The sequence below is a fragment of the Meles meles genome, chromosome 11 (genome assembly GCF_922984935.1).
Source record: "Meles meles chromosome 11, mMelMel3.1 paternal haplotype, whole genome shotgun sequence".
Lineage (NCBI taxonomy): Eukaryota > Metazoa > Chordata > Mammalia > Carnivora > Mustelidae > Meles > Meles meles.
The window spans coordinates 12527907-12542768 of record NC_060076.1 but is presented as its reverse complement, the minus strand read 5'-3'; the positions used below and the strand labels follow the sequence as shown (position 1 = coordinate 12542768).

At 45.4% G+C, this 14862-nt stretch overlaps 1 protein-coding gene and 1 long non-coding RNA gene across 6 annotated transcripts in view; both read left to right on the top strand.

Moving 5' to 3' along the window:
* MRRF (mitochondrial ribosome recycling factor) overlaps nucleotides 1-14862 on the top strand; it is a 54918-nt gene that overhangs the window by 22411 nt on the left and 17645 nt on the right. For all 5 annotated transcript variants that reach the window (XM_046022664.1, XM_046022667.1, XM_046022666.1 and 2 more), the window contains exon 5: nucleotides 4-95. In XM_046022664.1, the coding sequence (XP_045878620.1) occupies nucleotides 4-95 (92 nt within the window). The remainder of the gene's footprint in view (nucleotides 1-3; nucleotides 96-14862) is intronic.
* Nucleotides 235-8466, top strand: LOC123952941. The gene is made up of 3 exons (XR_006820779.1): nucleotides 235-487; nucleotides 3711-3713; nucleotides 8456-8466. It is a non-coding gene; the product is annotated as an uncharacterized LOC123952941 (long non-coding RNA).

Here is a 14862-nt window from a genome sequence, read left to right as displayed (position 1 = left end):
CAGTGTACAGCTGCAGCTATCAAGGCTATAAGAGAAAGTGGAATGAATCTGAACCCAGAAGTGGAAGGGACGCTAATTCGGGTACCCATTCCCAAGTAAGTTTGGTTAAAATTCACTTATTTTGATGGAATCGGGCAGTTGTCCTTGGAAGGAAACCAACATGTCAAGATACTGGTAGGCCAGTAGTGTGCCTTACCTGTACTCTCATTCTGGCAGACTCCAATGTCTTTTGAGATCCAGTTTACAGATTGAGAAATATTGATTGAGTGCGTACTATGCTAGGGGCTGGAAATGCAGCAGTAAACCTGCAAAATCCTTGTTTGTACGGAGCGTGCGTTCTGGTTGCGAAGGTAGAACACATAAATAGCCGAGTCATCCCAGATAATGAAATGCTATGAGGAAAGAAAAGGCACTGGGACCCAATAGAGCAACTTGATGAGGGTGACGGTGGAAGGACAACTTTGGCCTGGGAGGACTCTCCTCAGAGGTAAGATTTTTGCTGAACGGAATGGTGAGCAAGAGCCAGCCTAGGGGAAGAGCTTTTCAGGCAGAGTGAATGGCCAGCACAAAGGCCCCAAATCAGAATAGATCTCAACACTTGTGATCTCCAACTCATGCTCCTTGCAGAGTTATTTTTTACATTAGTTCTTGCTTGCTGAAAAATATAAGCATTAGACCAGAATATTGTTAACTATATAAATAGAACTTAGAGTTTTGAGTGAATAAAAATGTACGTTTATTTTTAAATTAAAAAAGAAAAGAAGTAACAAGACCTTGGCATGTTTGAGAATGAGAAAGCCAGTGTGTCTGAAACTCAGGGAGGGTGGGGAGAGAGAGTGGTAGGAAAGGCTTTTCAGGCCGTGGTAAGGAGTGTGGGCTTTACTCTAATTGAAATAGGAAGCCACTGGGGAGTGTAAGCAGAGCGATCTGATCCGATCCGATGTTGACTTTTTGGAGGTCTCCCTGGCTGTAGACAGTAAGTGGAATGTGGGGGGTCAGAGTAGACACAAGAATAGTCAGGAGTCAACAGAGATGGCCCAGGTGAGGTAGGGATCTCCACAGATTCCAAACCTGGGAAGATTCCACAGCTGACCGAAGTAGTTTCTCCTCCCGGCGAAGTAGTTTCTCCTCCCGCGTCTCATCGCCAATTATCTTTAAGTCCGTCTTCCTGCACAGTGCCTCCCAGACAGCAGATCCCACATCAGCATTGAATTAATTCATTTCGCCATTCAGCGCATATTTATTAAGCACTAACTAAATGCCAGCACTTCCCTGGTGGCTGAGATATAGCAGTAAACAAAATAAACAAAAAGCTGCTGTCCTCCTGGGCTTACCTTCTGGTTGAATAGGCACAGTAAACAGAAAGATAAATAAATACATGATGTAATGTCCTGTGATGATAAGGACTATGAAAAAGAATAAGAGGGGTAAGGGGATAGGGAATGGGGGGGGTTATTGTAGATAGGAAAGTTCAGAAAGGAAGTGACTTTTTTTTTTAAAAAGGCTTATTTATTTTAGGGAGTGAGAGAGAGAGAGCTTCCGTGAGTGGGGGAGGGGGAGCGCGGGGGGGAAGGGAGGAGGAGACAGACAGAATCTCAGGCAGGCTCCATGCCGAGTGTGGAGCTCGAAGCTTGAAATGGAGCTTGATCTCTTGACCTGAGCTGAGATCAAGAGTTGGACGCTTAGCTGACTGAGCCACCCAGGTGCCCTGAAAGGAAGTGATATTTGAGCTGAGACCTAAGTGAAATGAATGAATGAAACCTCTAACTAACTAGAAGAGAAATAGAGTAAAAGAGTTTTTTTATGCTGTACATGATTCTGTATTTCTTTACATATATTACCTTACTTCTCACACAATCCCCATTTATTGCAGCTATGGAAATTTAGGCTTGGAGAGGTAAAGTAGCATCCTCTGAAGTCACTCAGCTTATGCTAAAGCTGAGACCTAAGCCCAGGTTTGGTTGATTCTAAAACCTCATGATTGCAACAATAATCAGTCCCAACACTGAAAATCCAATGAACTTTTTCTGCTATATGGCCGGAAAATGGCTCTTATTCCATTGTGTTTTGAGTATTCTGTAAGTCAGATTTAACACTATACTTTGAAATCACTCAATGGAACCTAGTGTTCAAGAACCAAGTAGACCGTGGGTTCGAGTCCAGTACCTGTTGGCTTGATTAGTTCATTAATTTGCTCAGTAAATTTTTACAAATGCATCATGTGTCAGGCTCTGTGCCAGGGGCTGGGGATATATGAACCTGATGTTTGTCTTCATGGAGCTCACAGGCTGTGGCCTTCTTTATATCGTCTCTGTCTTGTCTGTGGCATTTACTATTACCCACCATTTGCAGGTGAAAACATTGACATTCAGAGAAATTCAGGGACCTGCCCGAGATCACGTGGCCTCTAAGTGGCAGTCATGATTTGAATCCTTAGTCTTTCTGTTGCTTGAGTACATGCTCTTGATCCTGCAGTGTCTTTCTAGATGGGTCATTCTGGAAAGCGCTAAGTGTGTTCATGGACATCAGATGTAAGACTTGCAAGTGGAATGGGTAATAGTCAGCAGATTTGTTTTTTTAGTTCTTGTTTTTTTGTCTGTGAAATTGCGGGAAAACCACTTAACCTCCTTGAGCCTCAGTTTCCTTATATACCAGATGAAGAGATTGCTCTCAATGGCCTGCCTCGTCCCTCTGGAACTTTAAAATTCTGTGGATGCTATGAATTTATGCTGCTAAATGCTCATTGCTGACTTGGATTCTTCTGCGAGTGGCCTGGTTGTGTATCGTATTCTCCCTTCAGGGATCCAGTTGACATAAAGTGCACCTCTGCAACTGCAGGACCTAACGATTGCCTTTGTGCATTGTATGCAAGCTTGAAGGATCAGTGAGTTTTACTTAAATTTCCAAAGACTTGGTGATCTGTTACATTGTATTTTACATTATTTTATGTTGGTTAACGGGAGTAATCTAAGAGAAAGTTGACGGACTGAAACCGTCTGCTCCCGCAAACCTCATTTTTTATATACTTACTTCCCTTTGACAAGGTGGTAAGGTCATGAGGCCCCTTACTGAATTATACGTTTGGTCGTTTTCCAGATAAAAAATGAATGATCTGTTCTTCATTATGGAGGCTGTGTCATATGAGAGGATAAAGGTTGATTTAGACATAAAGAGGACCAAGGTTTTTATTTGGTTTTGGCAGTGACTTCCATATGACTGTGGGCACGTCACCCTAGCAGCCTGCTGCCTTCTAGTTTCTTACTTGCAAAATAAGTGAAATAATGCGTAATGATAGGTAGAGATTTGGTGGGATTAGTAGAGAAAATAGATTAAGTCGTATAATCTCCTTAGAGGAAAGAAACTATGTAAATATAAGATACCGATATCATTTTAGTAAACTTAATTTTCTAGATATACGTAATTGTAGTTTAGGAGAAAGGAGGATGAGGATGTGAGGAAGGGAACTAATATGTTGAGTACCAACTACATCCCAGGACCTGGTGGGTGTTTGACATAGACGGGGAAAGTGGGAAAGTATCGTGGTTAAATTTCGGCCTTGGTACCACAGAAGCATGCAGTTGGGTTCATCCTGTCATACTTTTCAGTTGCATGCCAATGGCAGCTGTCTCCACCTCTCCGAGTCTCAGGGAGGTCATCGGTAGAATATTTACAGAATTTGCCTTCTGTGGTTATTGGGAGATTTCAGTGAGAGTGTACATAAAGATTTTGATGCTTAGCCGGCACCCAGTGAATGCTAGCAAAGGTTCGTCCATTCTCTTTAATAAACAGGGAAGAGCACTGTTCATTGTAAGGATGAGGAAGCTGAGATCCAGAGAAGCGGGGCATTGGTTTCAGGTCAGAGAGCTGGTAATTGACAACGCTGTGAGAAGGGAAATAACATGCTGAAGCTTCTGTTAGGAGGTTGGGAGGTGTGAAGGAAGCAGAAGCGTTGCTCTTAGGATCGGATTCTGATTATAAAATGTCAAGTTTAGTTCTAGGAGAATTTGCCTTTCCTGATTGATCTTGATTCTTCCTTTGCCTAATGATCAGTCTGCAAGTTCTCTGGCTTCACTCTAGCTGCCCAGAGCTAAGTTTTATTTGCAGTTGCAGCAGATGATGGCTAGGACCTCGTCCTCATTATACTCCTCTGATTCTTACGTTCTTATTTAAATGAATCTGTTGAGAATGTGACTTTTACTAGAATCTGCCCCTGGTCCTTTTGGGAAATCCTAAATTGACAACAGGTCAGACTTGGAGCCCTCTTTCACAGCCTCTGGGAATCCAGCCCCATGTGTCTGTGTGTAGGTTCTCCTCGTGGCTGTCCTTGGTACAGTACCACTGAGCCAGAGACTGGCTTCTGTCTGTACCCACGGGCAGTGTGTACAGATTTGTTTTCTCCTCTGACCAGTGTTCTTTCATTTAGAGAAGTCAGCCTGCTGGATGGATTCTTTGATCATGCCTGTTAATGTTTCAGATTCAGTGAAATCGTTCCTTCTACTTTTTCTTTGCTATTTATGTAGTCACATTTGGGGTACTGTTTATTGACCACCTGCTCTGCAGGGGTAGTGCCTGAGGGCGCTGTGCTGAATGCCTTATAGTTTCTCCCCGAATTCTCACAACACTTCCATGAGGTCAGGAGACTGTTCTTATGCCCGTTTGACTTGTGCCCATTCACAGAAGTGAAACACCTGTTGTCATAAAACTACTAAGTTGCAGAAGTAGGTTTAGAACTCAGGTCTTTTTTTATTGCCTTTTTCCCCATTCTGGTCTCCTGATGGCAGGTCTCTGGAATATTATTACTCTTTGCCTTCACTGAGTGAAGTGAGTGGGGACCCTGAAAAATTCTGAACAGGAGATCCTTTCCATCAGGCCAGATTTACTCCCCGACCTCATTCACATCTTTATTATGAGCCCACACAAGCGCGCGCACACACACACACACACACATACACACACACACACACACTCCATGGCTCATCATTTTACCAACTTTCGTGAGAAAACCACATAGAGTAGAATGAGGCTGCTTGTTGGAGAGTGCTGACCTCATGTCTGCCTTTCAAGAAATCTGTAAGGAATCATGAATTCACTGAAGAAATAAAAGTACATGTGATTGACTCACTCCCTGCTGAGGTTGCATTCCTCCTTGATTGTCCCCCTCTGTCGTTATTTTTCATCAATGTCCGCACTGATTTTATTTTAAGTAGAATTAAAGAAAAAATTAAAATACCTCCACCCTGCTCTCCATGGGGAACCACTCTCACCACCTTGATTTTCTAGACTTTTTTCTATGCAGATTCAAACACGTGTCTCTATCTCCTCCATTTTTCTTGTAATGATAAGGGATTAAATTACATATACTGTTCTGCATTTGTTTTTTAACTTAACAATGTGTCATTACTCTCTGATGAGAATTCCTCCACACTCTTTTTAAAGGATGCATAGCGGGTGCATTTTACATACAGCATTAACTAGTTCACAGTTGAATGTGTTGGTTGTTGACAGTTTTCTCTTTTACTAACAGTGTCATAAGGCTCTTTAAGGTTTGCTTCTGGTTCTGCTGGGAGTAGAAAGCCGTAGGCCTAGGGGGACTGTAATTGGGAAACAAGGGAACAGGGGGAGTCTTAGCATTTCTTAGCGAAGTAGACATTTCAGGGCCAGACAGCCATCTGCAGTGCACCCAGGTGACCCCTTGGGGCTCAGATCCCAACTGCTGTACTCAGTATATTGATTTAAATGTTAAATTCATCCCAAAACACCCTTATAGAAACTTCTGGAATAATGTTTGACCAAATATCTGGGCATCCTGTGGCCTAATTAAATTGACACATAAAATTCACCACCATAGTTTTATAGATCATTATAAGGATTTTAGTTTTTGCTTGGAACGAAATGGGAAGTCACTGGAGGGTTTTGAGCTAGGGGGTGACGTGATGTGAGTTAGGTTTTGAAAGGCTCATACCGTCTGCTATTTTGAGAATTCTCCTGTAGGACGGAAAGGGTGAAAACAGGGTCCAGTGAGGAGCTTCACCCAGCATGATGATGGCCTGGATAGCTTAGTCATGGTGGAGCTGGTAAGAACTGGTTGAATTCTGGATGTGTTTTACAGAAAAAGCTGCCAGGATTTGCTGGCGGGTTGGTTGTGAATTTAGAAAGAGGACTCAAAGATGCTGCCAAGGTTTTTGGTCTGAGCACCTGGAAGTTGGAAGTGCTACTCACTGACAGGGCAGATTGTGGAAGGGCAAGTTGGGTGTAAGTGAAGAACAGGTTTTGTACATGTTTATTTTGAGATACTGTAAGATACCTATGTGGCAAGGTCAAGTGGGCTGTTTGATCTATGAGTTTAGAATTCAGAGGACAGGCATGGGCCAGAGAAATCTGGGAGAGGTGAACCTATAGGGGAGGCTGTGAAATTAGGTGAGATTATTTTATAGAGTAATGTAGATCATGAAGAGAAGGGGTTTGGTGGCTGTGGCCCTGATGCTCCACTTCAAGGTTTTTGGGTCAGGGAAGTGAGGAAGAGCCAGCAAAGGAGACTGAGACTAAGTGGCCAGAGAACTAGGAGGGCATGGGTCCGGGAAACTGAGCAAAGCATTTTAAAGTGGAGAAAATCATTGGCTATGCTCAACATGGCTCATGAGTCCAGGGAGAGAAGGTCTGAGAATGATCACTGTTTTTAGCGATCTGATTTATCCACCACTTAATCTCTAGGTATAAAGGAAAGCACAGGGGCTTTGGGATTCAAATCCCCGTTCTGTCACTCTGGGTATGTCAGCTTGGGTCCTGTGAGAATCAGATGCCAGGACAGAATCAAATGTGTAAGAGGTTTATGGGAGGAAACGCCCATGAAAGGGACAGAGTGCAGGCCTGCCACCAGTGAAGAAAGGAAGAGGGGGATTGGGTGGGAGGAGACCCCCCTGCAGTGCACCCCTGAGAAAGTCATCCTGGCCGAAGGGGCGTTGGAGCCCCTCTGTCATGTACGGCCAATGCCTAGCAGTCTGGGGAATGTGCCCACTGCTTAATTATTAGAAGCTTCAGCTTCCTTATCTGTAAAATGGGAATCATTTCTATGGTTGTGAGAATGGGATATCATAACATGGTGCTCTTAGTGTGGGGCTTGGCATGTCATAGGTACCTAATAGATTTTAATTCCTTTATCTGATACTATTTGACATTATCCAATTCTCCTGCTAAAAGAGTTCTTGAAAACATTCTTTTTCTGATTATTTGGAGGTAAAACCAATGATATGTTACTTCTGTTTAGTGATTGCTCTTTTAGTACTTAACTCTCTCTCTCTTCCTAACTCCCTCCCCCAACCTCATGTTCATTTTTTGTCTATCTTCTCCCCCATTTTAGGGGTGGGAGGAGTTGAGTCTTGATGTTATAATTATCTTGGAATTTCAGTTGCTCAGGAGTATTATAGTTTGATTGTTAATGAGGATTCATTAGTTTCTTTGAATGAATTATGGTGAAGAAGACCTCCTAAAAGGTATATCCCAAATAAGAAAATCTAAGGACCACCCCTGGCTGTGGTGTGAGATTTGCTTTGTGTTTCTGGTGAGCAGAGGGACCTCGGCTCTTCTCAACACCCTCAGCCCACTGAGCTGCTTGGCTCCCAGTAGTCAGATAGTTGCCCTCATCAGTTCCCACTTTTCCTCCGGTCCAGGATGATAGACCTTGTGCCCAGGCGAGGCTCCTTCCCCCAGACTTTGTTCTAACGTGACAGCATGGGGGAGAATTTTACTTGGGCTCAGACCCGGGTGTTTCACCAGATTTCAGTAAAAAGCCCTGTGTTACAGTTCGCCTAGCCCGAATTCCCTTTCCCAAGTGCTTTTGCCACACCATATCCTGACAAATGGTTTCTCATGAATAATGACCAGGTTTTTCCAGGGGAGAGCAAGCTGGGTAAGGTGAGTAGAATGGTCCCCAGGTTGAGTTAACCAGGGGCGGGGAGCTACAGTGCAGCTAGGGAGAAGCAGCACGGAAAGTTGGGGGGAGCCAAGGTTACCGTCAGAAAAACCGTGATGGGGAAACCAATAAAGAGAGTTATGTGACCTTACACTAGTTATTTCAGTTCTTTGAGTCTCAGTGTCCTCATCTGTAGAATGGGATAATAACCACATTTGCTTTGGGGCAGATTAATTGGGAGAAACTCCTGAGACGGGTAAAGGGGAGGCTGAGCAGGAGTGGAGGGAGAGCCTTTGGACGGTGACACAGGCCTGACACCTGTGAAGAGAGGAAAGAAAGGCAGTCAATGAGAGTGAATGGTAGGTTTTAAGTGGTTGCTGTCAAAGCAGCTGTTGTCGCAGAGCATTCCTGTGACCTTCCCTGTGTGGAGATGGTGAACTGTTGCAGGAAGCAGTATCAGCACTCTGGGTCCCCAGGTGTGGAAACAGGCATGCCTCCTGTCCTTAATGCTTTCTGCCCAGGAGATGAGCACTGTTCAGTGACAAGAACCAGAGAGCCATAGGACCTTCTTAAACAGCTTTATTGAGATATAATTCACCCACTTCAACTGTCCAATTCAGTGGTTTTTGGTAATTCAGAGTTGTGCCACCATCACCACAATCAATTTTAGGACATTTTTCATCACCCCAAAAAGAAACTCTGTACCCGCCAGCAGTCGCTCACAGCTTTATCCTCTAAACACCCCGCCCCACTTGGGATTGCTGCAGGCAACCACTAATCTGCTTTCTGCCTCTGTGGGTTTCCCTGATCAGAGCGTTTCATAGAGATGGAATCACACATTACTCAGTCTTTGGTGATGGCTTTTTTCCCTTAGCATAATGCTTTCACATTCATCCATGTTCTGGCATCTGTAAGCGCTTTTGTTCTTTTTATTGCCAACTAATATTCCATTGTAGGGGCATAGACCACATTTTATTTATCCATTCGTAAGTTGATGAACATTTGAGTTGTTTCTGCTTTTCGGCTGTTAGGAATCATCCTGCCACTGTGAAGGTCATTGCACACACTTTTGTGTAAACATACTTTCCATTCTCTTGGGTATATCCATAAGAATGGAGTTGCTGGGTCATATGACAGCTCTTTTTTTTAACTTTTTGAGGATCTGCCAAGCTTTTCCATGGAGGCTACATATCTTCTGTGCCTTCTGGGCTCTAATTTCTGCCTCCCCTTGCCGACACTTGTCATTCTAGGTCATTGTTGCTGCCATCACCCCAGTGAGTGTGACGTGGTATCTCGTCATGGTTTTGCTTTGTATTTCCCTCAAGACCTCTGATGCTAAGCATCTTTTTTTTTCATGGGCTTGTTTGGCATTTGTAAGCCCATTTTCATGGGCTTGTTTGGCAAGATATCTTCAGAACAATGGCTATTGAAGTTCTTTATCCATTTTTTAAAAAGATTTTATTTATTCATTTGACAGAGATCACAAGTAGGCAGAGAGGCAGGCAGAGAGAGAGGAAGGGAAGCAGGCTCCCTGCTGAGCAGAGATCCCGATGCGGGGCTCGATTCCAGGACCCTGGGATCATGACCTGAGCCGAAGGCAGAAGCTTTAACCCACTGAGCCACCCAGGTGCCCCTACCCATTTTTTAATTGAGTTTGTTTGTCCTTTAGTTGAATTGCAAGAGGTCTTTATATATGCTGGAACTAAACTTCTAGATACATAATTCTTCACCTCTTAATTGTAAAAATGGTACACATTTATTGCAAAAACTCAAATCCTACAGAAAAATAAAAAGTTTTTACTGTTCCCGAAATATTTTTCCATGAAGTAATTTGATAAATTTGGTGTATATCCTTCCAAATTGTAAAAGATGCATATACAAACCTGTAAGTATATATATATGTGTCTGTATATATATATATATGTATATGTATGTATATTTTAAGTTTACATAAATGGGATTGAATAGCTGCCTTTTTTCTTTTTTTTCCATGCCTTGTGTACATCTCTTCATGGTGATCTCATTGTTTTTGCCAGAGAATACCGTTTTGAGATGGGTGTAATACAGATAAGGAAACTGGGGCATCAGAAAGTTTAATTTGTTCAAGGTCACAGATTAGTAACCAGAGGAGTCATTATTTAGATCAAATCTGTCTGCTTCTAGAACCCAGGTTCTTGTCACACTCTCACATTGTTCATGGGGCTGCCCACCTGGAGCCCGTCTTCCAGCTCTGTGGCCTCCTCAACTAGCTGCTGTGGGGCCTTGTGGACCTTGTACCCGAGTAATGTGTCTGACATGTGCATTTCAGGAAACACCCTTTTCTTATACAGCCTACACACGAGCAGACCCTCAGCAGACCTGAAAGGGGAAAAAAGTCAGAGAAGAAGGCCGAAGGACCTCATTTGAGCTGCGGCAGTCGCATACTGCATTTGAGCCGCTGCAGCGACTTTTCCAGGCCTTTCCCTCTCACCGCCTGCTTGCCACCCGTGCTTGCTCGGGGCGGCTCATTCTGCTGGCTGGGTTCCAGTCCCTTGTTTCTTCCTGCCTTCCAGGCCCTCCAGGGCCTCCGTGCACTGTTAGGGCACCTGCCTCCTCCTCTGCGGTGTGGCTTCCCACCCAGCCTGCAGCTTTTCAGGCGTGCCTCCTACTACTTCAGGATCCTTGTGTGTGAAATGGGGCCTCCCTCCCAGCACATAGGTTCTGGTTGAAACAAGTAAGAAAGTGCGATCAGGAATCGAGTGGAAAATGGACAGAGGAGAAAGTGCCACCGACACCTGTGCAAAAGCTGCACCCCAGAGGACAGGCTCCTCTCCTCCCCACCCCTCCTCCGTCCTCCCTGCCCCACCGCTGCCCCTCCACTTTGTGTCCTGCGCCTGTCTACAGAATGTGGCAGCTGACGGCTACAGGTCAGATCACTTTTCCGTGGCAGTCCTCTCTAGATTCCCTTTCTCCTTTCTCCCCATTACACTTGGACTTGTAGGGGAGCTGGAGGAGTAGTAATGAACTATATATCTAAGCAGGCCTTAATGGAAGAGCGGTGCTGTTCTTATCACCTCCACTAGTAAGAAAAGCTGCTTCCGTTTGTCAGCACCAACAAGGGAGGTCTGGAATGCAAGAGTTGGCTGCAGGGGGCTCAGATCCCAGGCCTCCCAGGAATTTGTCGTGTGGCCTTGAGCAGATTACTTGATCTGTCTGAGCGTCCCTGTTCTTATCTGCGAAAGCCAGGTAATAGTGTCACTATGTCCAGAGTGTTGTGAGGATTCATTGTGAGGATTCACCGAGTTAATGCCCAGAGAGGGTGTCAGCTCAGGGCTGGCAAAGGGAAAGAGCTCTGCAAAAATTAGGTATCATTATTACTGAAGGGGAGGCCCTGCCATCCGAGTCAGATGTCCAGGCAAAAGCAAATGGGCCCTTAGTTAAGCGACAATAAGAAGATTCTTCCATATCTCACGGTGGTGTTTTATTTTCTTTACGTCACTCACAGTTTTATTTACTTGTTTCCCTCTCTCCCTAGAACATGTATAGGAGTTGCTTGGTCAGTTTCATTCATGGTTGTGTTCCTGGGCCTGGAACACGGTCTTGCATGTAGTGAGAATGCCAAAATGCCATCAGTGTTTATGGAATGAATGAAGACAAGCACTTCCTGTGCTCACTGCTATTCCACATGCTGTTGGTGCTCACCCATATATTCCTAACAGCCCTCTTTTACAGCTGAAGAAGTGGAGTCCTAGGGGAATGGGATTCTTTGTGCCCCGTGTCACACATTAGTAAGTGGAAAAGCAAGCAGTCTTTCTCAGAGCCAGGGCTTGGATCCCCCTCTGCTGTGCTCTTGGTCCGTAGGAGACATCGTCAGTATTTTTATTACTGATAGCATTGACAGCTTTTACATAGTTAATATGTACATAGGCCGAGTTTTTTTTTTTTTAAAGATTTTATTTATTTGATATATAGAGAGAGATCACAAGTAGATAGAGAGGCAAGCAGAGAGAGAGGGGGGAAGCAGGCTTCCTGCTGAGCACAGAGCCCGATGTGGGGCTCGATCCCAGGACCCCGAGATCATGACCTGAGCCGAAGGCAGAGGCTTAACCCACTGAGCCACCCAGGAGCCCCTAGGCCGAGTTTTTTATCCGTCTGCTCATTTGCTCCCAACACTCACTGTGGAAGAAATGGAACATTTTTATTACTCCCCCTCCATTTGACAGTTGAGGAAATAATAACAGATAATGTTTATTGAGGGCATTACTGTGTGCCACATACGTATTAATGTTGAATCCTCACAACAGTCCCATTAAATTAATGGTATTATACACATTTGACAGTTGGAAAAACTGAGGCAAAGAGGTAAAATTACCTGTCCAGGGCCACACCGCTAAGACATGAGCGATCTGAGCCTCAAACCCCAGTGGTCTGGCTTCAGGGACTCTTCTAAATGCTTCACCAGATGTCTTCTCAATTCAGAGAGGACAAGTTACTTCTGCCCATCACCCAGCTGGTAGGGGGCAGAGCCAGGATTGGAAACCAAGTCTGCCTTCACCACCAAACTTATGTTCTTTCTCCTGTATGGGAGAGCTGAAGGAAGATTTACCTGCACTCATCTTTGGACTTGGGTTTCTGTCCCACGCAAGTGATGGGGAAGAATCAGCTGAGTTAATCAAGGTCACTCAGCTAAGAATGTGGAGATGTGAGCCCTGACCTCAGCCTTCCTTATCTCTGCTGGGCTGTGGTTCAGCACGGTCTGTCTGGCTTAGCCAGGCCTTTAGGAGTCACAGAACCATCATCTGCAAGCGGGTGGCCAGTTGTGTCCCCAGAGAGAATTAAAGTGACTGCCGGTGGTAGACGTCCCTCCGAAGCGCAGATATGATTTCCTTTGGGCAAAAAGGACACCTGAGGTCTTTATGAGACATTAGTGTGTAGACAGCGGGCTGGGGAGCTGGGGGGTGGGGGTGAGGAAAGAGGGGAGGGGGAAATCGTATACCTAGAAGCATAGGAAGTCTGGCTGAGCTACACAAACAAAAACATTTCCTTCGGGGCCAGGGGCCCCCCGGGCAGTGGGCAGCGCCCACCAGCGAACAATGAAGTCGGGCATGTGTCGGCTGCTGATTGCAGGCTGATGCTCCTGCGGGGGGGAGGTCTCCCAGAAGCTGGTGTGGAGGTGGCGAGGTCTGTCTTCATGGAGCTGTCAGAGATGTATTTTGATGGGACATTCCCTGGAAGTGCAGCTTTCTTCTCCCCCAGCTTATCCCCCCTCAGCTGCTGGAGGAGAATGCGTGCCTCCCACTGCCCCCAGTGCGCTCTCGCCTCTGTTCCCCTTTCCCTCTCTGCTCACCATCCACTCAGCAGCCCAAGCTCAAGGCACTAAATCTTTTTGACGGTTTTCTCCCGTGCCGTTCACTTCCTGTTAGTATCCGCAAGCCCCAGAGAGTGTGTTAAGAGTAAGAACGCAGCCTGATGGTAGTGAGCTTCTATAGCACACACGAGGTGGTGTGCCAAGGCCCTCCTACCACTGTTTTGCTTAACACTGGCTTCTGCCCTCTTAGGGTCTTTCATCCTGCCACTTTCTACATGAAGAATCAGTTTAGAGAAGTTGAACAGCATGCTTACGGTTCTGAAGCTAGGAAGGAGCAAAGGGAGGATCCCAACTTAAGTCTTCTTGGCTTTGAAGCGTGTTTTTTCCACCTTTTAAAGTCCCCTCTAAGTAACCAGCGATCCTTTTGAAGTCGAGTGTCTGACATATCGTAACTGGATTTTACTGTAACTGCCCATGCTGAGCAGGGCTTCCTCTGATATACACCTGGTGATTAGCTTTGTACATGTGTCCCCTTCTCAGTGAAACAATAGGAAGTATCAGTTCAGTCCAGGGGATTCTCTGCTGTGTGAGTTACCATCAGGCCATGTCCTCTGCTTATTGTTCATGAGAACATGCTCAAGGAATTTTGCAGGAAGGCCCCCATCCAGGATGTTACTGGAAGACCTGCCTGGTGGATATGTACAAACAAAGTGTGACCCTGCCAGCTCAGCCAAAACCCCTGCCTTATGCTGGGAGGCTCTCTGACCCTAGCGGAAAAGGCTGCTGTCTTCATCATCCAGCCAAGAAGCTGTTACAGGGCGGCTCCGCAGCTTCCCATCTGCCTGCTGAGGGGCTCTTGGGTAGACTTTTGCCGGGAGCTTAGATCTCACTTGTACATGGCCGTCTGCACAAAATACATATCTGGTCATGTTGCCCGGGCCTCCCCCAGGCTCAGGGGACCGTGTATTACTCTTAGGAACAATCTGCTAGGACTCTTTTCAACTTTTTTATCATGGTAAGATACACATAAAAAATTTACCATTACTTAAAAATGTATAGTTTGTGGTATTAGGTACATTTGCATTGTTGCACAACCATCTCCAGAACCCGTTTTCATTTTGCAAAACTAAAAGTCTGTACCCATTGAACAGTAACTCCCCATTCCCTTAACCTCCCAGTGAGCCCCTGGAAATTGTTACTCTGCTTTCCATCTCTGTGACTCTGACTATTGTAGTTGCCTCGCAGAAAGTAGAATCGTGCCGTATTTGTCCTTTTGAGTCTGGGTTATCTCACTTAGCATAATGTTTTCAGGATTCATTGCCGCTATCGCATGTGTCAGATTTCCTTCCCTTTCCAGGCTGAATGCAGCTGCCCTGTGTGTGTATACCACCCGTGGGTCTCTTCACTCGTCGGTGGACCGACGAAGACTCGGTGTGTCGTCCAAGGGCTTGTGTGCATACTCTTGTGCATGCCAGGCTCGCCAGCCTCCTCATTTGAGACAGTCTTTCTCCTCTTTCTGTCCTCATCCCCACTGCCTTTTTCAGTCCCTCAGAAAGCAGTACCCATCTTCTGACCTGGAAGGATGCCTTTACTTTATACAGACCATTCCCACCGGTGGAAATGATATCCCCCAGCCCCTCCTCTCTTACACGGCCTTTTTTTTTTT